The sequence below is a fragment of the Cuculus canorus genome, chromosome 4 (assembly GCF_017976375.1).
Source record: "Cuculus canorus isolate bCucCan1 chromosome 4, bCucCan1.pri, whole genome shotgun sequence".
NCBI classification, from domain to species: Eukaryota; Metazoa; Chordata; class Aves; order Cuculiformes; family Cuculidae; genus Cuculus; species Cuculus canorus.
Window position 1 is genome coordinate 52813018 of NC_071404.1, and position 25907 is coordinate 52838924.

The 25907-nt window shown below is 48.6% G+C and overlaps 2 protein-coding genes across 3 annotated transcripts in view; one reads left to right on the forward strand and one right to left on the reverse strand.

Moving 5' to 3' along the window:
* The window catches only part of MTTP (microsomal triglyceride transfer protein), a 28925-nt gene extending 20827 nt beyond the window's left edge, over positions 1–8098 (forward strand). Inside the window, exons 16-18 of the mRNA XM_009558549.2 lie at positions 4574–4698; positions 5016–5186; positions 6490–8098. Coding sequence (XP_009556844.2) covers positions 4574–4698; positions 5016–5186; positions 6490–6658 — 465 coding nt within the window. The 3' untranslated portion in view covers positions 6659–8098. The remainder of the gene's footprint in view (positions 1–4573; positions 4699–5015; positions 5187–6489) is intronic.
* Positions 8099–11165: 3067 nt separating this feature from the next.
* C4H4orf54 (chromosome 4 C4orf54 homolog) lies at positions 11166–25527 on the reverse strand. 2 transcript variants are annotated; one of them, XR_008449560.1, is made up of 3 exons: positions 20489–25527; positions 14744–14864; positions 11166–13382 (listed from the first exon to the last, which is right to left on the reverse strand). XR_008449560.1 is itself a non-coding variant. In XM_054064626.1 (2 exons), the coding sequence occupies exon 1, from the start codon at positions 24575–24577 to the stop codon at positions 20498–20500; it is 4080 nt and encodes a 1359-aa protein (XP_053920601.1). In that variant the 5' UTR covers positions 24578–25527; the 3' UTR covers positions 11166–14864; positions 20489–20497. The 2 variants fall into 2 exon arrangements, 1 of the variants encoding a protein (XP_053920601.1); XM_054064626.1 differs by having other exon boundaries at positions 11166–14864.
* Positions 25528–25907: the final 380 nt, after the last annotated feature.

The window sequence follows — 25907 nt, forward strand, 5'->3', positions numbered from 1 at the left end:
GAAGACACACATAATTCTAGAAAAGAAAATGATACTGAATAGAAGCAAATCCAACTGAGTTTCCTGCAGACAACTCATATTGCTGTCAGCTATAGCTTCCCCTCCCACAGTTTCTTGTAATACAGTATTGTTCCATGTGACCACCTAAGTTTTCCTTTGCACATATTGTCCTGAGACCTTACATCCAATTGGGCAATAACTATCAGGTACTGAATGAATGAATCACTGGTACTTCAAACCTTCAAAGAATAACGCTAAGAGATCCAAATTTCAAATGCTTATGGCTAGGCAAAATCATAGGAATTAAAATAAGCGTTACACAGTTTTTATGCAACTGCCACCCCAAAATAGTCTGTTAATTTTATGGTTAAATACAGACTCATAAACAAATATAACCTGCTAGATAGTGTATTACTGGAGGATTAAAGATCTAGACACCACTCTGAAAATTCAGGGCCAGCATTTGGTTTAACATTTTAATTCTTCCTAAGCAGGGGTCTCCTTAGAACCTGTGAATTTAACAGCAGCACTCAGCTCATGAAACATCTACAGACTCGAACTTTACTTTTTGCTTTTCCCCTTTAATCCTTGGCAAAAGAGAATGCCAAAAGCAGATGATGAGAAAATCCACTCTGATCAAAATTACACAGAAGCACACCCTGCACATGACAGCTGTCCCCGTACTGAACCCAGCTCAGCCCCTTTATAACAGTATTATAAATCTAGAGGGCTTCCCATATAGTGCACAAATTGGCAAACTAAAGCTCATTCCAACTATGCTTTACAGTTCACACACAGATTACGGGCAAAAACTTTACCATGACCTATTTAACAAACAGACTGCAGAGGTGAAAAAGATAATGATGTCCAGCCCTGAGCATATGAGCACAGTGTTTACAGTACTAAATGTTTCCAACTGCACCAAGCTCCATGCATACCCTGCCTGAATCAGCTGGCTGGTAACCCTGAGAGCTCTGCCAGCCAGCAGCTTCTCCACTCCTCATCTTTGGAGAACCTCACAAAAGTCTGGGTCACACCAGGGCTGGGTCTGTGTGCCATTTTTAACAACATCAGGGTGTATGATTTTTGGTTAGTCACTGACTCTCTGGAAGCCTGGGCAGCACTGAGATGAGATGGGGCCCCACTCTGCTTTCTCTGTTGGCTTGCCGCTAACGCAGCTGCTGCCTAAGCTCTTTGGGACTCAAGCAGGGGATGCAACCAAAAGCATGTGTTCACAGCCAAGAAGGCACTTGGTCTTATCTCTAGACTCGACAAAGGCAAAAGTTGTTTAAAGTGCTGTTGGGCACAGCTTCAGGCTGAGCTGCATTTTAAACACAGCACATATTTCTAAGAATGGTTTTACAGCTACATTCCAGGTCAACGTCAACATCAACATGATTTGGGCACTTTGACATAATCTAGTTAACTGTCATTAGAAATGCTTTCACCTGTCAAGTTCTTGAACTGTGATTACAACTGTACCAGAAAACACTGTCAGAATGGAAGTGTGAATGGTGTGAGATTGGCACTGAGGAAAAACAGTGCAAGGAGCCATAATTAATCCAGCTTCTTGGTAGCTGAGTACTACCTCCAGTTTCCCTGGCTGGCCTTGCCCAGAACATAAGCCCCTTTACAAATTCATACTGTAGAGAGCCAAGCCAATTGTGGATTAATCTTCTTTCAAAGTAGAAAACTAGGCATGGGAAAGAGTATCCATTCTATGGTACTAAAACTCAGTGTGCCACAGCTGTCTGCAGTATGATTTCATAACGGGCAAAAAGCAAATGTAAGTTACAGACAGCACAATTGAAATCAAACATCAAAAGGATGACTTGGAAGCCAAGACTGGAACTCAAAAATGGGGCAACGGAATTGTCAGACAAGATCTTATGTGCTGCTTGGGTTACAATTTTTGCATTGGTGTAGCCTGATTTCGAGAAAAAATATTTTTAAATATTAGCAGAGTTCTGCTCCCCTATTGCTGTTCATAAGGATCATTTTGCACAGAAAGACCAAAACTGAATTGTATTCAAAGTGCTGTCAAATATACCAAATAAGTGCTCCCCTGGAAAATAGCTTCCTTTTATTAACTTGACATTTGCAGTAACCACAACAGGCACATTTTGTAGAGGTGATTTCCATGTTAATAGTGAAGAAATGCTTCTAAAGCTTACACTCCTGCCCACTACCTGTAAGGTCTTTTCCCACTTAAATCTACAAACTGAAATCAGAGTATATTTTGCAGCCAGTACCAGTTCTCACAATGTTGATTGAGGGCTAAGAATAACCATCTAAAAGCTATAATTCTCTCTGTAAAATAAACAGCTCTCATGAAACTGGTTTTGAGACTCCTAAGGCACCTGCATTAAAGTTCATTAGTGTTAATGTTTCTCCTAGGCAACAAACCTGCCAAAAGCACAGAGAAATTAAATACTGTATCAATAGGTCAGAGAAACCATTTGAAAGCCTGACCCCGGTGGAAGATAGCCGGTTCCCAAAGTGCCTGGTTCAGCCGTCCCTGCATTGCATTACAGTAGCAGTCAGTGCAGGACACTAACAAACTTTTTTTTTAATTGAAATACAGCACGTTTCAGCATTTTAAACAGTAACAAACTACCAGTTCTGAGCTTTTGGATCACATTCTCCACTACGAGTAACACACAAAGCTTAAAATAGGAAGGGAAAGGAAAACACTGCCCCTGAGGAGACTGGGTCTCTGTGATTTACACCTCCCATCATCCTGGACTGGATTTGCACCAGGCGAAGGACAAGACTGAGCTCTAAATAAGGAAATAGATGAGCTAGTGAAACAAGTGCTCCTTAGCTTCTCTGCTGGTTTCAGTGACAAACCTGACTTAATTCTAGATAGCCTTTAAAGCCTTAAACTTAGCCATTGCAAATCAAGCCTGCTCTAATATTAGATGCAATTTGACAATGCATCTAAAAATATCTGCTCCTCCGGTTGTGTGTACATGTCTTTGCCAGAATGTATACTGTTACTTCTCACTCATTAACAGCTACCACACAAGTCAGTCCAAATTAAAAGCAAAGTAAAGTAAAACAAGCTTTATCTCCACACCTAAACAGACTGGCGAGGAAAGTATTACTTGCCCCACTGCAATCAACAGAAAATCTGCCTTTGATTTCAGAAAGACCACAATTCCAACCCATGATTTTTACTTCGGTGACACTAAGAAATCAGAGCACAACACAACCACACTTGCTGGGGTGTGCTGGATTTATAAGCCACAGCCAGACCACTGCGTTCTTACATTCAATCTCAAGCACACCTCACCGGCAGCTGACAGCCAAGTTGGTTCTGTCAAAGAGATTGTTTCAGAGATTATTTACCCTAAGAAGTGAAGTAACCACATACAGCCACCGGAATTATCCAAGTCCTTGGTTTTGGCAGGAAAACTTTAATGCTCTGAATAAAAAAGACTAAATAAAAAAAAAAATAGCCCAAATGGGGCTCCTGTAGGGATTTGAAAGCCAGACTATCTCTGCTTGCTTCTTTCTTAAATCTTGGGACAGCATTAGCTGGAACCACTGGGTTACTGAATAGCTAAAAAGACAAGAGAGACTTTTAAGGTAGTCTAGACATGAAAAAGGGAGAGGAAATTTGGTATTCTCATGTCCTACAAATGCCTGTGGCTTTACAAGTGCTGAGAATACCACAGGCACAGAAACATGGTGAGAGGGAGAAAAATGACTGGAAGTGAGGAAGAAGAGTCCTGTATGTGACAGACATGATCAAAATAAACTTTTCCCAAATTAATGGTTCTTTTAAAACACTGAATTAATCCACTAGTTCTTAGGGAAGCATGACAACTATATAAAGTGAGTTAGATTGCCAAGCTGAGTGAACCTCAAAATCTTGGCTATATGTCAAAACTAAAAAGTAGTGAGCTGCCATGACCCTGAGCCATATTATCACTTCCGAAATGGACTCTACATGATGTGTTTCCAGTCCAGTTGTCGAGGATTCAAGAAGCCATGAACACACTTGATGGTTAATGGAAAATGCATTAGGTGAAAATTCTTAATGGCAATTAAAGTGTGTTAGCTTATAGGTTTGGCCACCCAGCCACTGAAGACGTAATTCCTGCCATACAGTGCATTTGAAGCCACTGCACGACTGCTTGCACCACTTTGCATCCTACTGCCAGTATGGATCTGCCTTCAGATGTGCTGAAGAAGCCACACTGCACTGCACCATTGCTGGATCTCCAGTGAGGAGTTTAATCTAACTTAGTTCTGTGAGGCTTGTGTAATAGCTCTTGGAGACAGACACCATGATACTCCTTGCAGTCATACTCCTTACAGAAATTGTGCCAGCTGGCACATAGAGAAGAAGGGAAGGATGCAAGGCGCCTTGCCTTAGCCTCATCCAATTTTCTAGGGAGCAAGGTATATCAGGGTTGTTCTGTCCACCCTTTCAGAAATGTCTTCTATTCGTTTTTGTTCCTGCAAAATGATGAGTGGCATGATCAGAGTACAGAAGTGAGTAAGGAAACCACTGAGGTCTGCAATCAATAACAGGGGTGGTATCTGTGCTTTCTGATGGCTCTAGGAGATTCAGCTGCAGTCTGGGCCAAGGGCCAGCACGGAGTTCCTGGGTGGCTTGGCCATTGACATCTCAGGAGGGATGGAGTTCAGCCTGTGGTACAGGGAATCCAAAACCAACGTCAAGAACCGGTGAGATGCTCCCATTGTGCGCTACAGCTCTAGAGAGCTCAGGCTCCTGAGCCCCGGTAGTCTCAAGAAGAAAAATTTAAATATAAAAGACCTTGCAGATGAGTTAAAATTAAACAAGTTACATGCATGGGAGAATATTTGTACTTTTCCTTTCCACCTGAGTACTACCAATGTCTTCTTGTCTCATCTGAATTTATACTTGAAAACAGACTCCTTTGAGGGCAGCTTTTATGTATGGATGATAGGACTGTTTGCAATTAATTTTTCTCATTCTTAATTTGTTTTGAACTAGTTGTAATGCCGGAACTTATTTGCAGGGTCGCCGTGTTTACAGTTGGTAACATCGAGGTGGATTCCTTCTTTGTAAAAACTGGTATAGAAACCACTTTGGAAGTAGAAACAACATTAGACTTCATCTCCACGGTGCAGTTTTCACAGTACCCATTTTTAGTCTGTATGCAGATGGACAAAGTCGAGTCTCCATTCAGGTAAGATATAAGAGCACAAAACTTATGAGGTAGCCTTCTAGCCAGCTGCTGAATCTCAAACTTTTGGTGTTCACCGCCACAAGAGATTAATAGAGGCCAAATTTCAGTCAAATACGATAAGGTGCAATGTAGGCTGTTATGCACACCAAACTCTGCTAACCCATTCTTCCCTGTCTCTCACCTCTGAGATTCAGAAAGGACCTTTTTGAAGACAACAGCTTGCTCTGAATGTGCACTTCAGGCTGAGTTTCTAATTTGATTTTGTAAGTAGAGAGGAGAAGGCTCTGAGCAGATTTTATAGCAACCTTCCAGTACCTGAAGAGGCTACAGGAAAGCTGGGGAGGGACTGTTCACAAAGGCTTGTAGTGATAGGACTAGGGGAAATGGCTATAAACTGGAGAAGGGTGGATTTAGACTAGACATAAGGAGGAATTTCTTCACTATGAGAGTGGTGAGGCACTGGCACAGGTTGCCCAGGGAAGCTGTGGATGTCCCATCTCTGGAGGTGTTCAAGGCCAGGTTGGATGGGGCCTTGGGCAGCCTGATCCAGTGGGAGATGTCCCTGCCCATGGCAGGGGGGTAGGAACTAGATGATCTTTAAGATCCCTTCCAACCCAAACCATTCTATTGTTTCTATGATTCTGTGATTTTAAGTAAACCAACTGAAACAGCAAGACACTGGTGCCCTTGCATACAATTGGTTCTGATGGACCTCCATCCTTGTCAGCAGTAGTTCTCTGTTACACTGTTGAGAGAGGAACGGCATAGCCATAAACTAGAAGTGGAAAGTTTTCTTCATCATCTGCTATTTACTAGTGTTGGCAAAAGTTCCCGGTGTGTTAAGTTCTTGCAGGCCTTGTGTTCTATCATATTTTACTAGGACGCTAACTTTCCTGAAGGCTAAACAACTGCATAATAAGGTAAAAAAGATGCTCTCCAGTAGCCAAAGAGTAGTAATTGCATTGCCATGTGAGAAGCTAGGTTTACTACTCCCTCCTAATCCCTATTTGTTAGGACCTAAGGGCGATGACATTTGCAGAGCCTGTGCTAGCTTTCCAGTCAGGCTTTTCTGATCCAAAAGATGGTGAGCCTGAGAGGAACTAAAGAACTTGAGGATCTCCAGGAAATCCTAAGGAAACAGTATCTGTTATTCTGCAGATTCCCAAACATTTTCTGATTGTACATACACATTGTGGAAGTGCAATCTTGTCTGTAGGTAAAGTGTTTATCCAGAACTTTACCTACAGGGTATGGATTTTGCAGAAATTTGCTAATGCCAGACCACCATGTTGTGTCTCTACAGGCGTTATGTGACGAAGTATGAGAGTCTACGATCTGGCAGAAAGTACACTGCAAGGAGAGGGAAAGCAGAACTGTTGGCAGGTAACGAATACCCTCTCCATCAAGAAAACTCCAACATGTGCAGGAAAGTTTTCGGCGCAAAGTCTGATTCCTCCAGCAACTGGTTTTGAAACGGGCACCCAAGCTTTTGCTTTCCTGAATCCACGGCTCCCTCACTAGCTTAGGCTTGCACGCACTGTGCTAACTTGGAGCTTAATCTTGAACTGCTGCAGTTAATGGGAAATTTGCCATTGATTTCAACAGGCCAGGATCAAACTCTCAGTGCGTGCACAGTGTTTACATATTAACCTATATTTAAGACTTTTGTAGACAAAATGCTAAGGCTAAAGACCAATTTGATAGCATTCCATGCACTCCCTTAAGGGTGATGCTAGTTCTTTGTTTTTACTTTTTTTGTGTCGAAAGCAAAACTAATCCCTCATTTTTCTTTCTTGGGAAATGCAGAAGTCCATGTTTTTAACATGCGGAGAGAACAATTAGGATGTATAAAGAAGATTATTTATGAATATATTTTAAAGTATTTAGGTGTTTTAGGCCCATGACCAATCCTTAGTCAAATATTCAAGTACAATTAATATCTAAATGGGACCATGAATTCCTGCTTACTCAGTATTGCCAGTTTACAAAAAAAGCAGGTTTTATTTCACATGATTTTAAGGATTTTCCCTTTTTTTAGGTAGTCAGAGCTTGATTATTATTATTATTTATCTTTTGGGTTTTTTTTTTATTAGCTGCTATAGTTAAATACAATTGATTACAAGTGTGGAGTAACAGTTCCAGAAGTGCTTACGGTTGCCTTAATCCTGTTTCCATTGAAATCAATGGTATAATTTCTGTAGTATCACCAGGAGCAGAGCCAAGACAACATTGGTTGCTCCTGAAAAATTGTGTGCCTGTGTGTAATCAAGGCAGGTGTATTTAAAAATGAGCACCCGCTAAGGCCATTCTGAACTATGATGACAGAAAAAGTCCAGAAAGAAATCCATTTTGAATACATAGTCTAGCAAAGCCTGTGCAGAGCCAGAACATTTTCTTCTAGGTAAGTTAGGTTCACATTTCAATGCAAAAAAGTAATCACTACTCATATAAGTCCTCTGTTTAAAATGACTTACACCTTTCTGCTTGTTCAAGCAGTGTCTTCATAGGAACTGTGTAAAAAAAATGCAGTTTACATTTACAACAGCATTGCAGATTAAGAAAGAATGGACCTCATCCCAGCTCAGCTGATCTCTAATGTGATCCATCTGATTTAAGTTTTATAGGGCAAGGTGGGTGAGTGCTGGTCACAAAAAAAGTAAAATAAAAAGCCAGTAACAATTGTTTTTCAAAAAAACAAGACCAGGCATGAAAAATTCATACATTGTCACCAAAAAAAAAAAAAAAAAAGTATTACAAGAATTAAAAAAAAATCCAAATCTTTTTGTGTTACGAAAAAACAAGAGTGCAGAAATCTGCAAAAATCAAACTATCAATGGGATGAAACAGTCTGCTTGTTGTCTTTCCTGAAAATGCTGACACACTTTAAGTCAAAGAATAAATAAAACAGGTAAAAATACAGTGTGAAAAAATGTGTTGTTTTCAGTCTTGTTTTTTCTCCATTACCTCCTGGGTTGGGAAAGCCTCTCTTTGGAGAAGGAATGGTGTTGACAGGGGCAAGAGGAACCATTTCATTCACTACCACACAGGAACCAATAATGTAAGTTGGACACCCACTTGTCATGGGTTCCCCTCTAGCCAGGAGATTTGCCTGAAGTGCCCACCAAAATCCTGTGCCCAGAGGAGTGGTAAGACGTAGGCATTCCTCTTCAGTGTTGACACTTAACCTGAAATGAGTTAAGGCCCAAGCGATACCAACACTGCTGGCAGGGACACCACCCTGTAAAATAACGTGGTCAGCACTGCCAGCAAACCTGCTCTAGATCCTCAGCCTTAAATACTCTCTTTCACCCTTCTGCTGCAGATTTTATGCCCTGTCCCCAGGCATTCCTCCTCCCTCAATGAGGGGCGGTTTGTCCCTCCTCCCATCCAAACCTCGCCGCCTTCTCCCCAAGCACAGTCCTTCTGCTTCCAGCAGGACACCCACGAAGCTCCCTCTTTCCCTCAATATCCATGCTCAAAGTCTGCATCCTCTGTTTTATAGACACCATTTGATACCTCCGCTACTGTTTCAGTAACTGAAACCGAACACAAGCTTTTACATTTGTTATTACTACTTGCTATTTGTGCTGTACAAAACAAAAATAATGTCAGAGCTAAGTGTTGACACACCTAAAAGCAGCAGTCTTCTGCAGTGATCCGACGCCCTAAATATAGCATGTGGACAAAGAGTGGCTCAGAGAAATAGCTCTTCACTTGTAGACCATTGAGATATCAACAGATGACGACCTCAGCCCCACATCCTAGTTTACATCAACGATCTGCCATGACTTCACAACCCGAAATCGGAATGAAAAGTTTCCAGATAACGCAATTCACGTCTGTATTATCTGTGTCTGGTATTAGCAATCCCACTGCAAGGTTTAGCCCCTCTCAAACTTATCAAATCTAGGAACATTCTGAACGTGTGCCTGTAAAACAGGGCCCTCTGGCACATCAAAATAATGTGCTTCTTTTGGAAAAAAGTGTAACATAGAATATTTTCTCATTATGAAAGATAATCCACCTATTGCCATGGATCTGTCCAACGACACCAAGATCGCTTCTCTTTCACATGAAACGCATCTGCACTGCTGCAAACTTTGAGAATGGGACAACCAGCCTGCAAGGGCAATTTGGGGACTTCCGCAGCTTTGACAACATCCCTGGAAACTAAATCAAACACAGCGCCTGAAGCCCCTGTGTTGCTCCTTCAGAGTGCTATGTGTCCTAGTGGATACCCCCTAGTATCACAGCAAGACCCTTGCTTCTGAAGCCATCTGACCCTAACAGCTGGACATAATGGGGATTCCAGAAGGGGTTTATTCCAACAGCTGGGCAACGGAAGGCCACGGCTTCCTTATGTGGGCTCCATAGCTACAGAAACAACAAAACCGACCATCTTCTAAAAATAAGGTGAAATCAATACATTGCTTAAGCCTGCATTTGAAGTGAAAACACACTTAAGAGTTACAACCAAAGCAAACACTGTGAGCATTTATCAGATCGGTGGGGGCTAAACACAAACATGCAACATATTTTTAATAATGGCTACTACGTGTACTTTTAAATAATCAAAACTGGTAGCAATTAAACAATAATTTATACGTGACGTTTAGAGAAGCAAACAAACGCTCAGTCTTTTCTAATCGGAAGCCACAGAAAGAACGCTGCAATGATAAACCAGCTAAGTCCAAAAAGCAACCCACTTGCAAAAGAGATTACAAAATCCTTCCCTTGAACTTTCAAGAGGTGCAACTTTTTAAGGAGTGTTTTTCATCTACTCTTCAAAAAAATATTCAGATTCCAGGATTCAGTTTCTCTCTCCACTCCTAAACATATTCTGGTGCAGAAATCACAGAGGACTATAAACATCATTGGTTTGGAAGGCAGACCTCCACAGGAGGTTACGAATTAAGCCACGAGTGCAGTACAGGTGAGCAGATAGGGAGACTAAACATCACTATTTTTGTAACACTTGCCCATAAATAACTCCTAGTAAAATGATATCTTCCTACCGATAATGGACACCAGCCAGAGCTGCCTGGGTGTAAATCAGCACGATCTCTCAGAAGAGCCTGCAATCATGCTGACTGCATCTTCCTTTCCTTTTGTTAGCGGGAACAAGACCATAATTCTAATTATTTGGCTTTCAATAAAATTAATTGACACTTGGTGAAAGGTGCAAGGTTTAACGCACATGCAACAACTTGTGAAATACTTAGTCCGGATTCCCAATGAATACACTACTTGTAAAGCAAACTCTAACTTACTCGCAGTATCTGGTAGAGAACTTGTCTGGCTACACAGCATAGAAGGAACTGCAGTCCTTAAGCAGGGATACATTTTAGGAGTAATAAGCCCGTGTAACACATGCAGCAATTGCACCTTAGGACACAGGAGGATTTGTTAAAAATAGCAAAATAAACACAAACCCTGGTGAGGGAGTTTTTAACCACATTTTAAACTTGAATTGTGTGCCTTGTCCAGCAGAGGTCAATGGACAGCGGAGCAGTGGCAGAACTGGGCTGGCAGGTGCTATTCTGCAGTGTCAGGTTGGAATTTGTGAACTAGATGATGGGTACCTCAAAAATAAAACAGCTGGACAGCCTAGGGATAGAGTTTGGGTTTGGCAAGCAGATGACTTGTTCTCAATAGCAACAATCCAAGACTACAGCAACGATGAAGTACACGGGTTTTTTTGTTTGTTCTTTTTTTTTTTTAAGTGCTTTGTTTTATCCTGGGTAGCTTGCTTAGACCTGACTTCAGGGCATTATCCGTTTCTTGCTTTGCTGTGTTCGCACTCTCTGTGACTAAATGTGCTGCATTCTGGTCTCATCATTCCTATCAGTCATGTCCTGAAGACTACTCAGAGTCTAAAGGAATGCCTCTGTTATCACTCGTTCTGCACAAGAGGGAAGGTAACTACACAAAAATACAACCAAGCAGGGAACTGCAGGCTTACTTGCAGTGTGTCTTTTACTGAAAAATACATTTTATTTATCATAACATTCAAAAAAAATCCGAACATAATACAAATGCTAACTCATTCAGTTACAAACTTTAGTACTCAGCGGGTTCAGACAGTCCGTTCTCACATGGCTGTGACGTTCTGAAGCGTTCCCAACATGCAACGCGCTGTTAGTGCAATTCTCAGAGTGACTCCACTGTCCTTCGATCCCAGGCTCACGGCATCCTGCAGCAGCATCACTTTGGGCTTTGGCTACGAACTTGCCATGGTGTTGTCTACTTTGAGAGCAGCTCAAAGAGTCAATTTTTCTCCAGTTATATATCTTCTTTTTTTTTTATCCCTCCCCCCCAGTCAACAATCATCGACACAAGGCGTTCACAACATTTTCCCCTTTGCCTTATAGCCCACTGCTTTCTCATCAGACATACCACCCACATCCTCTTAACAATCACTATCCTTCACACTTGCAGTTTTAAATATCCTCACACTGATAACTAACCCCCTTAAAAAAAGGCAAGAAAAAGAAAAAAAAAGAAAAAAAAAGAAGAAAAACAACAACAATAACAAAAAAACAGGAAAAGGGGAAAAAAACACAAGCATCTTTAAAAGTATGTTTTCTCGGGTAGCCACAAGTTAATGGTAATTTAGAAGCATAAGGAATGACGCTTTGGCCATCAACACTAGAGAGTAAAGGTAGCTTTGAATGCAGACAAGGGGAAAAAAAAAAAACCCCACACAACCCATAAATACATTTTAAATCATTCACCACGAGATTCACCAAGGATTAAATTTAATTGAGTGAAACCAACCCCGTTGCAAAAGACCAGAACAATACTTGTGCATCACTGCAGTCCCGCTCAAACTTCTAATCGGATCCTGACCTAAAACATGTGGAAGTGGCCGGCTGTGGCAGACCCTGAACCCTGACGGCAGGGCTGGAAAGGAACTTAAGTGTTGCACAGGATTTTGCCCTGCTTTGCACATGAGGTGAATTTCAGCTGTAACATACTATGACTGCACCATAAAACATATAATACTAGCAGCTTGTGCACCCTGACGTGGAGGGCTTGACTTTAATCCAAGATATGTGGTTACACATTACCCCATCAGCTGGAAAAATTCACCACTGGGTATACAAGGAGAAGCACCATATTACCGGACTTTTTTTCTGGCGACCTTTGGTGGCATTACTGGCTGGGTCTGACTAGACCAAAGCCCAAAGCTCTGGTTTTATAGGTATAAAGCGAAGAGCCTGGGACTTGGGTCTGCAAGGCACTCAATGCTCTGGGCCAAGTTCAGGAAAGCACTGTGTCGATGGGTGAAAAACCAAAATAACTGCGCTTCCACTGAAGTTCCCAGGAATCTGCTGAGATATTTGACGTGAGAGACGTGTGTGAAGGCTTTGCTCGACTGGGTCTGTGAAACAAGACTCCTTGCAGAACTGACCCCTTGATGGAGTCTTTAGTAACAGACAAAATAAAGGAAATACTTTTTGTCATTAGGATTGACACGTTCCACTGAAGAAATCTCCCCTGAGAAAATAAATAGCTGTTGGTATTGCCTCATTTCATTGCTTTCGTCTCCACAGGCAATTAAAAAACCCTGCAAAATTTTCCTCCCACAGACACATGTTGAAATCCTGGGCACTTGTTTTCTGCGTATTTTTTTTCCTTTCAAGTACACCAGGTGAAACTGTAAACCCTGAGTTTGTGTGTGCAAACCTGTACCTTGTAAACTGCAACGTGAAACTTCGCTCTGAGCACCGATATAAGAAAAGATAGGACAGAAACATTTTGAAACACGGATGCTAGGATTATCGTGTACATACCACACCCGTGTATGGCACAGTGGACAATCTACTCTGTTACCTGCACCGTCCTGCAGTCTGAAGTTGTGTTTTGTTTAACACCGATACTCTAGTCATAAAGTCTATGGACTTATCAGTCGTGGAAACGGTGAAGAAGCATTCATTTTCTTTAAGAGGCATTCAGCCTGAATCCTGGTAGGAAGTTAAGGCTTGTAACTGCCGAGCGTACAGCCAAAGAGAGGGATTAAGCTAACGTGCTATATGGCCTAGCTGGGTGTGCCAAGCTCTTTAAAAGGGTTAGAATAACACTTTTTCATTGGATTTCCACATGGATGAAGATAAATGAGAAGATAAATGTTAAATCACTCACTATCTGTATACTTGCAGTGCATTTCATCCTGAGGGCAATTTCAATTTGTGCCTGTAAACAAATAAATAGCATTGAAATACAGTCTCATACGTATGGTTAAAGACAGTTGCAGCTGAGTTTTCTTTACCTTACTAGTTACTCTGGAAATGAAAACCTGGAGCTTTCTTTAAGAGTGGAAATCCCTGAAATTTCCTTAGCAGCAGGAAACCTTGAGAACAGGCACGGGAAAATCTTGCCTGTTGGCAAATGCTTAAGTACAGACTTTCGGCTTTTGCATTTAGATTTTAAATTTCTGACCTGTTACCTCAAGAAAGCTTTATGCTAAATAATTTAGGCTTGATCTTACATCTATTAGCTTTCCAAAGTGCTGCACTGAACTGGAATTTTGGGCAGGGAACACATTACTGTATTTTAGTTTTACTGTCATGATAACAATTCTGTTCTGATACGACAAACTGTTGCTGGCGACAGAAGAATCCATTTGAGTTTGACATATCAACACACATATCACTGCATTTTGAATAATCTTGTTTTATATTTTCTTGATCAAAAAGGAAATACTTTCTTAGTAAATATGTATAGCATGGATGTAGCCCTCAGATAAACCTGCCAAACAACAGCTAAAGAAACAACTGCATATTATTGGGGCAGTAACATTAAAAACTCCTCTCATAGACGAATCACTAGGATTACATTTTCAGCAGTGTTGCAATTTAAGGAAGAATTTAAGGCTGTAGTCCTAAAGAAAAAAAAATAAATATTGTTCTCTCCTTTAGAACCAGAATCTAAAAATGTGACATTCCATTTCTGGCTTTTCAGTATTTAAACACTGTTATAATTAAGGCAACTTGTGATGTTCTACACAGTACAGTGGAACAAACAAAAGATGAAAGCAATCAAATGTGTTTACTGGCAGTTACACAATCTGTTTTGAACCATGCCAAAAAAAACCCACTAAAGGTAATCCTAACACTACAGATCTCTCTGTTTGCAATGCCAAGTGCAGAAGTGCAGAGTACAAAATAGACATCCAATCGCCAATTGTCACTGAAACCCGTGAGGAAGACCCTCATTTACCGCAGTGGGAGAGAGCTGAAGGCTTTATTTTTATTTTTTTTGAAGAGCTGCTGGGCTGCACTGGATCATCACAACATATTCCAGCGACCTGGACAAAGCTGTGCACTGATCCGCACTGTAACATTGCTGCATTTACACCCTGTATTTTACAAACAGCTGCAGTGGCACTACTACCGCCAGCCACCAGCACAGAGGCAATGCCTAAAGCTCGCAGACTGGCTTCAATATAAAAACAACTTTGCAGAAAACAATGCAGTAATTTAGCGTTGCTTGCATAATTAAATGCACGTGGACTCCAAAACTGGGGGGTATTTAGGAGAAAACAAGAAACTTACACACTTGTTTTGTATGATGAAGCAAAAAAATGAGAAAACCGTAGAAGCAGTTTATAGGATGAATGTTTAGGGTTACCAAGTGTATTTCAGCTTTAAGGAGCATGATTCTTCATAATTAGCCCTGTAAAAAAACCAAACAAACAGAAAAGCATCATTAATAAAAAGTAGATTGTCAGAGAGCTGCCACAACCATTTGAGCAATCTTTACTGCTCCAGAGAAGTGCACAGTATCTCCATGGTTGTCATGCTATTCTTGCTACTGATTTCCTAAGCTACTGCCAAGAATCAGACAAGAGTGCCTGACTTTTTAAAATGAGTCAGTAGTGGGGCAGCCTTATTTTTTGAGCAGACCTGATCCTTGCTGCTCAAGTTGTGAAACGTGTGGTGCCTTGCAACCCTGAGGTTCCTCGCGGACTGGTTCTGGGGAAGTCCCCCCACATAAGTAGGAAGCTATTCATAGAATCATAGAATCATAGAACAGTTTGGGTTGGAAAGGACCTTAAAGATCATCAGGTTCCAACCCCCCTGCCATGGGCACCTCCCACTAGATCAGGCTGCCCAAGGCCCCATCCAACCTGGCCTTGAACACCTCGAGGGATGGGGCAGCCACAGCTTCCCTGGGCAACCTGTGCCGGCGTCTCACCACTCTCATCATGAAGAAATTCCTCGTCGTGTCTAGTCTAAATCTGCCCCTCTCCAGTTTATACCCATTGCCTTTAGTTCTATTACTACAAGCCTTTGTAAACAGTCCCTCCCCAGCTTTCCTGTAGGAAAGTCCTTCAGGGACTGGAACACAGGATTCCAGATGAGGTCTCACGAGAGAGGAATAGAGGGGCAGAATCCCTTTCCTCAACCTGCTGGCCACGCTTCTTTTGATGCAGGATACGGTTGGCCTTCTGGGCTGCAAGCGCACACTGCCGGCTCATGTCGAGCTTCTCACCGACCAGCACCCCCGAGTCGTTCTCTGCAGGGCTGCTCTCAATCAATCCACTTATGCTAAAGACCTGAGCACTTTACTTACCACCACAGCATCCTGTATGGCATATGTAAGCAAAAGTGAAACAACGTGTCATCATGTGCTCTGAGATTAGAGGAGTCAAGACTCAAATACTGGCCCAGCGAAGCATCCCAGGCAAGAAGGGTAACTAAGCTAACACTTAACTTTCATTGGTATCAAGGCTAAGTGCTATTAAAATGTTTCCCAGACGCTATGGACTTGAACGCAAGCTCAGGCTTATTTCCATTAGTAGACTGATTTACCAGATCAAATGCTGCAGCCCTTTTAATTCCTGGAATATTCCTGTATTTCCCAATAAATCAGAGAGGTATTTTACTAAATTTTGAGTGAAGGCATCAGTGTAAGCAAATTCTACGTACTGCATATTTCACTTAAAGTTGACTTTTGTCCTTAATAACGTAGAACGTACGTTTTGCTGAATAGGGAAAAATATTAAAACAAAGTTCAAAAATATCTATTTATAAGTGCTTAAAAAAGTCATTCATACATGCTATCTACACAAAAATGATTTTTAAAGGCAGGCATAGATTGTCTGATGGCAGGTAGGAAGAAACACAATGATAAGTACATTTGCATACTCTGGCGACAGAACTGCTTACGTCTGGCTTAGCCTACTCTCACCACAAAAATAAATGCCCCATGTATTCCTGTAACTATAAAGTGGCTCAAGTTTAGGCACATGTTTGAACACAACAAGGAAAAATGGCCTTCTAATATCGGCAGTATAATTCACTACCGTTACTTTCTACTTTGGTAGATTATTTAACTAATGCAAGGCAGAAACTTGGAAAACAAGTGGAAATAGATACAAAAGCTAAAACCACATTTTTCAATCATTCAGGCTGGGAATGAGCTCCCTTCAGGCAGTCGCTCACAGCCTGCGTTCAGATGCAAGCAGAGATGGCAAGTTTACTGGAACTGAAAATTAGCAATAGAAGTTTTTCATATTAAGGAAGGAGTGCAGCAGGCATGAGCTGTGTTCCTAAAAGTTCACCAACTACTGTGAGTGAAGCAGAGGAGAGAGAAAAGCGACTTTATGGTATCTGTCAGGAACATGTACATATTCTCTAATATTTGCTATATATATAAAAAAAAAAATTAAGAATTGTTCAGCAATAGCACCTTGGATTTTGCCAGAATCCAAAGCGATAGGATCCATTTTCCCCCCACTGATTATGCAGAGGAAAGCACTAGCCACAGACAGAAGTGCTGGGAGAGCAGCAAACGTGAGGAGGACTCCGTGCCAACAGCGCCAGGGACATCACACCCCCACCAAAGCTCCCAGTCAGCTCTGTCACGCTGATCTCCAAGAGGTGTCAGAGACCAGGATGGAGCAGTCTTTGACACAGTGACACAGTTTGTGAACGAAGAAAAAAAAAAAAAAGAAAAGGAAAAAAAAAAAGAAAGGAAAAAAATTCCAGCAAAGAAGGCAGGAAGAGTTTATGAGCAGTACATAAGGAAGTACATGCATGGAAAGAGCATTCATTCAGCTCATTTTGACTAGTAAAAGAATGGAAACTGGGAGAGGAGAGGAGAGGAGAGGAGAGGAGAGGAGAGGAGAGGAGAGGAGAGGAGAGGAGAGGAGAGGAGAGGAGAGGAGAGGAGAGGAGAGGAGAGGAGAGGAGAGGAGAGGAGAGGAGAGGAGAGGAGAGGAGAGGAGATCCACAGGGACATGAAAGCTGTTTAGATGAATGAAAAAGCTGAGTAGGTACAAAGACAGAATAGAGTAACAGGAGGGTGGCTATAGAAGTGATTCTCCTCTGGCATATGCCTTATTCTCCGCTGACAGATACATAAATAACCAAAATCTGATGACAAGACAAAAGCATCTTGCAGCACACAGTTAAAATTATTTGGTCTACTGGTCTTTGGAACAGATTGAGAAAAAAAGCACACACTGCATCCATTATACACCAGCAGGACACCCGCCTCCGCAGGTCTGAGATGGCAGGGCAGGTGCATCCCTGTCCGTATTAGACAACATGCTTCTCGTCATCATTAATGATGAAAGATGAATGTCTTCCAATTGTTGAATGACCTTCAGTAATGAGTGTGAAAATTTCCACATCACTGATCTCTTGGGGCAGCTTTCACACCTGCGAACAATGGTAGAGTTCCAACATAATGCAAAAAAGCAGAGCATCGATGCAGTTATTAATGCCACCAATAAGAAAGCACCGTTTGCCAAGAGCATCACCCACCACAGCGATGCTGCAGGCACTGATGGCAAGCCACGTGCATGACAAGGCAGGATAACCTCCGGGAAATGAGGGGCAAATCACACCAGGACACATGATGGGTTTCATTTTTAAAGACTGAAATAAGATCAAGAAACTAGGAATTTTTAGTTAAATAGTTGCTGTAAGATCGAAATAGCCTTTTCAAAACCAGCAAGCGTCTAAAATGAAGTCTCACAAATAACTGATTCCTTGTGCCAATGGTCTGAATCCAGCCTACAGGCCAAAAAGATTGACTGAAGTAGTATGGCAGAGCTCTTGATTAACAACTTGGATGAGGGGATTGAATGCACCCTCAGCAAGTTTGCGGATGACACTAAACTTGGAGGAAATGTTGATCTCTTGGAGGGCAGGGAGGCTCTGCAAAGGGATCTGAACAGGCTGGACCAATGGTCTGAGACCAATGGGATGAGGTTTAACAAGGCCAAGTGCAGAGTCCTGCACTTGGGGCACAACAATCCCGTGCAGTGCTACAGACTGGGGGAAGAGTGGCTGGAGAGCTGCCGGGCAGAGAAAGATTTGGGGGTGTTAGTCATATCAAAAATGATGTGGCCAGCAGGACCAGGGAAGGGATAGTCCCCCTGTACTCAGCACCTTGAATACTGTGATAAGTCCTGGGCCCCTCCCTGTAAGAAAGACATTGAGGCCCTGGAGTGTGTCCAGAGAAGAGGAACGAAGCTGGCAAAGGGGCTGGAGAACAAGTCTTGTGAGGAGGGGCTGAGGGAACTGGTGTTGTTTAGCCTGGAGAAGAGATGGCTGAGTGGAGACCTTATTGCTCTCTACAACTACCTGAAAGGAGGTTGCAGAGAGGTGGATTGATCTCTTCTCTCAAGTGATAGGAGAAGAGGGAATGGCCTCAAGCTGTGTCAGGGGAAGTTTTAGACTGGACACTAGGAAAAATTTCTTCACAGACAGCATTATCAATCACTGCCAGAGGCTGCCCAGGGAGGTGATTGAGTCACCACCTCTGGAGGTGTTTCAAAGGCGGGTAGATGAGGTGCTTGTGGACATGATTTAGTAGTAGATAGGTACAGTTGGAGTTGATGATCTTTAAGGTCTTTTCCAACCTAATGATTCTAAGATTCTATGATTAAATCCGTACTTTGCCTATCCTGAGTGAACTTGTAAGGGACAATGAAAACAACTTCATTTATACCCAGGACAAAAGAATGGCATTTCAGAGATAAAACATTTACGAGCAGGTAAGAAGTAAGCACATAAAAGATTTCAGTAAGGTTTCATTCAACAAATAATCTCCTATGTTGTAGTAGATGATGCAAATCAAAAGAACTATGGAAGAAAAAAAACACAACCCAAACACTGAAAGAAAAAATTTACCCTCAAGCACGTGACTAAACTAAACTCAGAGCAAACTGGTGCCAAACCCAAAACTCTAAGTGTCACCGCTGTTTCTCTTTGCTTCTTGATATACACCAAGAACAAACTCCGTGAGTCTTTGGTAAGCCACAAAAGACTTTGGTACCTCTGTCCAAGACTGCATTTGATAAGACAAGTTGTGTGTTTTAGAGCAAGAAGCAAAAGGCGCAGGAATATCCATCCTGAAGGCACTTCCTTAACATTTCAGGTATTTTAAAGTAAAGTGTCACTGTTCCTTGGTTATTTTCTGCAAGATATCCTGCACCCTAGCTTTGGCGTGTGCCACACGTCCAGTCCCCTTCCCTCCTCCTTGCTCCAGCCAGGCATTCGGTGCCCCTGCACGCGCATCCCTGAGTTTGGAGGTTGGCTCTGTGTCACAGCCTTAGGTAACCAGACACTGGAGGGACTGTGGCAGGTCAAGATTGGAACAGCCGTGAGAAATCGTGATTTGCAGTGGTGCCCGCAGGCTCTGCTGGAGCTCTCCTGCAGAGGAGGCAGCTGTGGGCGCCTTTGCCAGCAGCCTCATACCACTGCGGGAGCACATGTAACCTCCTCCCTCATCCTTCCAACGAGAAAGACCCCAAAAAAGGGTTTGCCTCGATCAGGTCCTTCTGCTCTTCCCGAGGACAGGGAGAACCCGGGGCTCAGGGCAGAGGGTCGGGTACTTGCCTTCCCCTGGGAGGAAGAGGCAAGAAGTGAGAAAGGGGGGATGCGCTGCCAAGGTGCAAGGGCTGCTTGCAAGGTGGGTCCAGAGGAGGTGCCCAGTTGGACTCCCTTGGAGGAAGGGGACCCCACTGAGATGGGCCCCCCCAGTCACGTGCTGCACAAATACAGGCTGTGTGACAAGCAGCTATGGTGTGTTTCTATGGAAATTGTCTCTGGGCCAAAAAAAGGGGGGTATTTACCTGCCCTGAGGGATATTGAACTGCACCTATGGGCGCATGTAGCCTTTGTGTTTCTAGCTTATGCTTATATTTTAAGTCCTGGTGAGGGTCTGCCAGTGGACGCTGGCGCCTGTTACCTATCCCCCTCGAGGAGAAGCTGTGGCATAGCTCCACTGTGGCAGGTAACCCCGTCAGCCACCGCCACGCCTGACGTCCCGCACCCACTCACCCGCGCTGTTCACCGGTGCTCCACCACGAAGCGCATGGTGGTGCCATCAAAGGAGGGTGGTGCGACGATCCGCGGGCCAGTGGCGGGGGCCGTGATGCTGATGACGGGCTTCGCTTCAGCTGCCCCCTGCTGCGGTGGCAGCGGCCCCTTGCTGGTGGCCACGTAGTAGGGGCTCTCGGCGAAGGCTGCCTCCGCTGCCGGGCTGCCGGGCTCTGCCGGGGCGCTGGCATCGCTGCCCGGGTGGGACAGCGGGCGTTGCAGGGTGCCAGCAGGCAGCACGGCGGCGGCGGGCAGGAGGCCAGGGTAGAGCATGTACGTGGCGCCGTACGCCCCGGCGTTGAGGGCGAGAGGCGAGAGGGGCAGCGGGACGGGGGCGACGGGCGGCTGCTGGGGCACCGGCACCTCCACGTACTGCCCGGTCTCGGGGTCGAAGAGGCGCCGCTTGAGGGGCTGCTGCACCGGGGTGTCCACCAGGTAGCACTGCCCGGTGCTCACGTCCAGCAGCACCTTGCGCTGCGTCTGCGGGAAGGGCTCCCCGGCGGCGGGCGAGAAGCAGAGCAGCGGCAGCGGCGGGCGGTACAGCGCGGCGGGCGGACCCTCGGCGGGCGGCGGCTCCGCGGGGCGCTCCCCCAGGGGCTGCGGGTTGCACAGCGCCGACACAGCGCTGGGGCGAACGCCGCCTCCTCCTCCTCCTCCTCCTCCGCCGCTGCCGCCGCCCTCGGGCCCCGGGGAGCCGCGCGGGGCGGGCAGCGACAGGTAATTGTCCGGGGCGCGCTCCGCCTCGGCCGCGGGCAGCCGCGGGGCAGCCGGTCCCCGGCGGGCGCCGTCGGAGCGGGGCTTGGCCGGCGCGGGGGCGGCTCCGCGGGGCTCGGCGCGGGGCTCGGCGCGGGGGGGCGGCGGCAGGCGCTGCCGCTGACGGGCCAGACTCTCGAAAGCGGCCGCCTTGGCGGAAACCTTGTCGGCGGCGATGCCGGAGGCGCGGCGAGGCGGCCTCTCGCCGCCCGGAGCCTTCCCCGACGGCTCCTCCGGTTTACCCGGCGGGGAGGCGGCGGCGGCGGGGCTGGGGCGATTCCCGGCGTCCCGCTCCTGGCTGGCGATGAGGGAGAGGACGTGGCTGTCGGTGATGGGCAGCGGGTCGCTCTTGCGCTTCCACTCGCGCTTGTTGAAGCTGTAGAGCTCCTCCATGCTCCGCACCGCCGCCGTCAGCTTCTCCAGCGCGTTTTGCACCGGCGCCGCCGCCTTGCCCTCCTCCCGCGGGTCCTCCTCCGGGCCCCGGCCCCTCTCGGCGGGCGGCGGCGGGGGCTGGTGCCGCCAGGGAGCCGCGGATTTGGAGACGATCTTCAGCACGGCCGGCTGGCGCGGGTCGCTCTTGTTGGGGGCGATGGTGGCGACGGGCAGCCGCCCCGAGGTGCGGTGCACCAGGACGGTCCCCTCGGGGGGGCAGCCCGGCGCCCTGCCCGCCGCCGCCTTGGTCCCCCCCTCGACGGGCTTGGAGCCGGCGTGGCCGAGCGCCTGGCAGGTGATGACCACGGGGGAGAGGGACCGGGGGACGCCGGCGATGACCAGCTGCTGCCGGGGCTTCTGCTCGTCGGAGGCGACGCTGCCCTTGTCGCTGCTGTTGTCGCCCGAGTCGCAGCTGTAGGAGCTCTTGATGAGTTTCCGCACGTCCCGCACTTGGTGGAGGGCGCCCTGGGCTCTGTGCTTGCTCTCCCTCACGTCTCGCACCAGGAATTGCGGCAGCTTGTCGTGGCCGTCGCCGGGCTTGGGCGGCTTGGGCTGCTGCCCTCTGCCCTCCTCCGGCGGGCGGGCGGCGATCTGCGGCGTCAGCAGCTGCGCGATGCTGAAGGCGGCGTCCCGGGGCGGCTGCAGGCTGCCCAGGCTGATCTTGATCTCGGGGGCTTTGGGCTTGGCGGCGGGGGGCGAGGAGGAGGAGGAGGCGGCGGCGGCGGCGGAGCACTTGGTCGCCTTCTTGCCGGGCTCCTTCTCCCGGAGGGTTTGCTGGATGGCGGGGACGAAGAGGCGGGACATCTTGGTGGACTTGCCGGCGGAGATCTCGCCCAGGTCAGCCCGCCAGTCGTGCCTCGGGGAGAGCTTCAGCTTCCCGACGGGCGCCCTCTCCTCCTTCTTCTCCGCCTCCCGCTCCTTCCAGGACCTGAAGGCGCTGTTCTGGCTGCGGAGGAAGGTGGCTTTGATGGCCTCCGAGGCGCTGCGCTTCACCTCGCACGGCTCCTCGGACGGCGCTCGGTCGCGGGGCGTCGAAGCCTTGGAGGGCGGGGAGCGCCCGCCGCCCTCGCCCGGCTCCTCGGCCGCGGCGCCCTCCGAGCCTCCCTCCGAGTGCCGGGAGCTCTGCGCGCCGCCCTCCGGCTCCCGCCCGGCCCCCGGCCGCGCGGAGGAGGTGTCGGTGATCTCTCCCCGCTCCATCTTGAACTCGTGCTCCAGCTGCATCTTCTTGGAGATGACGTTTTTCAGCAGGCTGGAAGCGAACCTGGACTTCTTGCTGGACCCCCCCGGGTCCCCGCCGCCCGCCTCGGGGCCATCGCCCAGGTCCAGCAGCGTCACCACCCTCGGACCCGCCCGCAGCCTCCGCGGCGCCTCGACGTGAGCGATCTCCCCGTCGAGCTTGCTGACCACGAACTCGAGGGCTCTGCTCTGCGAGCGGCCGGAGCGCAGCAGCCCGGGCTCTGCCCGCGGCCCCAGGCTGCCGCACTTGAGGTCCAGGTAGGTGGACCAGCGATTGACGCCCAGCGCATTGTCGGGCAGGGAGGCGGAGGAGGCGCGGGAGCCCGGGCGCAGCGTGTCGAAGTAAGGGTAAGCCAGGCTGCGGAAAGCCCTGGCCGTCAGGTTTCTCACTTCTTTGTCGGCATCGTCCAGCTCGCTGACGGCGCTGGAGGCGCCGCTCGAGTGCTCGCCCGCCCTGCCCGCCCCGCACCGGGTCTGCAGCCGCGCCGGCACCGCGATGAATTTTTTCGCCTGGTCGCGAACCGCGTCCTGTTTGAAACCCGCGTCGCGGCCGGGACCCGCGGGGGCGCGGTGGCTCATGTCGCCTTCATGCTTGGCGGCGAAAACAGTGCTTTGATTTCCGCGCACGTTGCTAGACTCATTTATAGCCCGGGAAGCGGCTTTGATTGATAGGAGAAGCTGGGCGGCCGGGCTGCCCGGCTGCTTGGAGCGGCTCTGCCCCGACCTGGCGCGCCTCTCCGCGCCGGGGGTGTCGCGTTCGGAGGTGAGGCTGACGATCTCGGTGCTGCTGGTGTTGTCGATGCTGTCCGTCTGGTTGTTGGGGTCGCTGGTGGTCGTGCTGAGGTAGCAGCTGTTCTCCTCCTCCTCCTCCGTCGCCGTGTCCCCCGGGGTCTCGTCGCTCCCGAAGGAGGCGTAGTCCACGAAGGAGTAAATCACGTTGTTGTCCTCGAAGTCCCAGCGGGCGGCCAGCCCCGCGTCGAAGTCCATGTCGTGGTCCACCTCGCTCAGCTGGATCTCCTGTGTGCTGATGTAGTGCGCCTCGTCGCGGCCGGGGGGGACGCCCGGGGGCGCCGCCGTGCGCCCCGCTTTGCCCTCGTCCTCCTCGCTTTCGAACCCGAAGGAGGACGAGGACGTCTTGCTCTCCGTCGACGCCGGGTCTCCCGTCGCGGGGAAGCCGCCCGCTTTGCTCGCGGGCGAAGGGCAGGAGGACGAGGAGGACTCCGGGCAGCCGCATCCCGGGGAAGGCGGGCGGTCCCCGCCGCGCTGCGAGGATGCCGGTCCCGCCGCTCCGCCGGCATCCCCGGTGCCGCCGGCCGCTCCTCCCGCGGCGGGACCGGCCTCTCGCTGCTCGCCGCCGCCCGGGGCCAGCTCGGCGGGCTGCCGGCTCTCCTCCCGGCGCTGCGGCGAGGCGCGGATCTCGGCGTACGCCGCCTCCTCCCCGGTGCCCGCCGGGCTCGGTTCCCGTGTCGCCGCGCCCTCGGGGCCGGCTCGGGGCCCGGCGGGCGAGCGGCCGGGCGCGTCCATGCCGGGGCCGTCGGGGCGGGCAGTGGCCGAGCGGCGGGCGGGGGCACGGGGGGGCCGCGGCCGCACACCCCGCCCTCCCCTCCATCCTCCCTCCCTCCTCCGCATGGCATCACCGCCGGGGGGCGGAGGGGCCGCGCCGGATCCGCTGCCCCCGCACCGCAGCCGGTGGGGGACAGCGGGAAGACCGGGGGCGTCATCCCGGGATGGGTGTGGGACAGCAGCCAGACCCGCTTGGTGGCCGGGGCATCATCCCTGGAAAGGTGCGGGACAGTGGCCAGACCTGCTTGGTGACCAGGGGCATCATCCCAGGATGGGTATGGGACGGTGGAGAGACTCACTTGGTGACTGGGAGCATCATCCCAGGATGGGCGTGTGACAGCAGCCAGACCCGCTTGGTGATCGGGGGCATCATCCCTGGAAGAGTGCAGGACAGCGGCCAGATCTGCTTGGTGACCAGGGTCGTCATCCTGGGAGGGGCACAGGACAGTGGGAGAGACCCAGTGGGGGACTGGGGGCATCATCCCTGGAAGGGTATGGGACAGCAGAGAGACCTGCTTGGTCACTGGGGACATCATCCTGGGACAGGCACGGGGCAGTAAGCAGACCAGCTTGGTGACCGGGGGCATCATCCTGGGACAGGCACGAGACAGTGGACAAACATGCTTGGTGACCAGGAGCATCACCCTGGGATGGGCGCGAGACAGCGGCCAGACCCACTTGGTCACCAGCAGCATCACCCCGGGACTGGTGCGAGACAGCGGACAAACAAGCTTGGTGAGCAGGAGCATTGTCCTGGGATGGGTGTAGACTGGTGGAGAGACCCACCTGGTGATTGAGGGCATCATCCCGGGAGGGCGCGGGACAGTGGAGAGACGCCCTTGGTGACCAGGGGCATCATCCAGGAACAGGTTAGTGGCCAGACCTGCTTGGTCACTGGGGATATCATCCCAGGATGGGCGTGGAACAGCAGCTAGACCCGCTTGGTGACCAGGGACATCATCCCAGGACAGATGTGGGACAGCGTAGAGACCCACTTGTTGCCTGGAGGTATCTCGGGAAGGGTGTGGGTCAGCGGCCAGACCCGCTTGGTGGCTGGCAGCATCATCCTGGCATGGGTGTGGGTAAGCAGCCAGACTGACTTGGTGACCGGGGACATCATCCCGGGAGCAGGGGGGGGACAGTGGAGAGACCTACTTGGTGACCGGGGGCATCATTCAGGGATGGGCACGGGACAGTGGACAGACCCGCTTGGTGACTGGGGACATCATCCCGGGAGCAGGGGGGGGACAGTGGAGAGACCTACTTGGTGACCGGGGGCATCATTCAGGGATGGGCACGGGACAGTGGACAGACCCGCTTGGTGACTGGGGACATCATCCCGGGATGGGGGCGAGACAGCGGCCAGACCCACTTGTTGACCGAAGGCATCATCCCA

Excerpts from the sequence above, each read along its gene's own strand:
- C4H4orf54 (XM_054064626.1), bottom strand. The coding sequence starts at position 24,577 with ATGCGGAGGAGGGAGGGAGGATGGAGGGGAGGGCGGGGTGTGCGGCCG.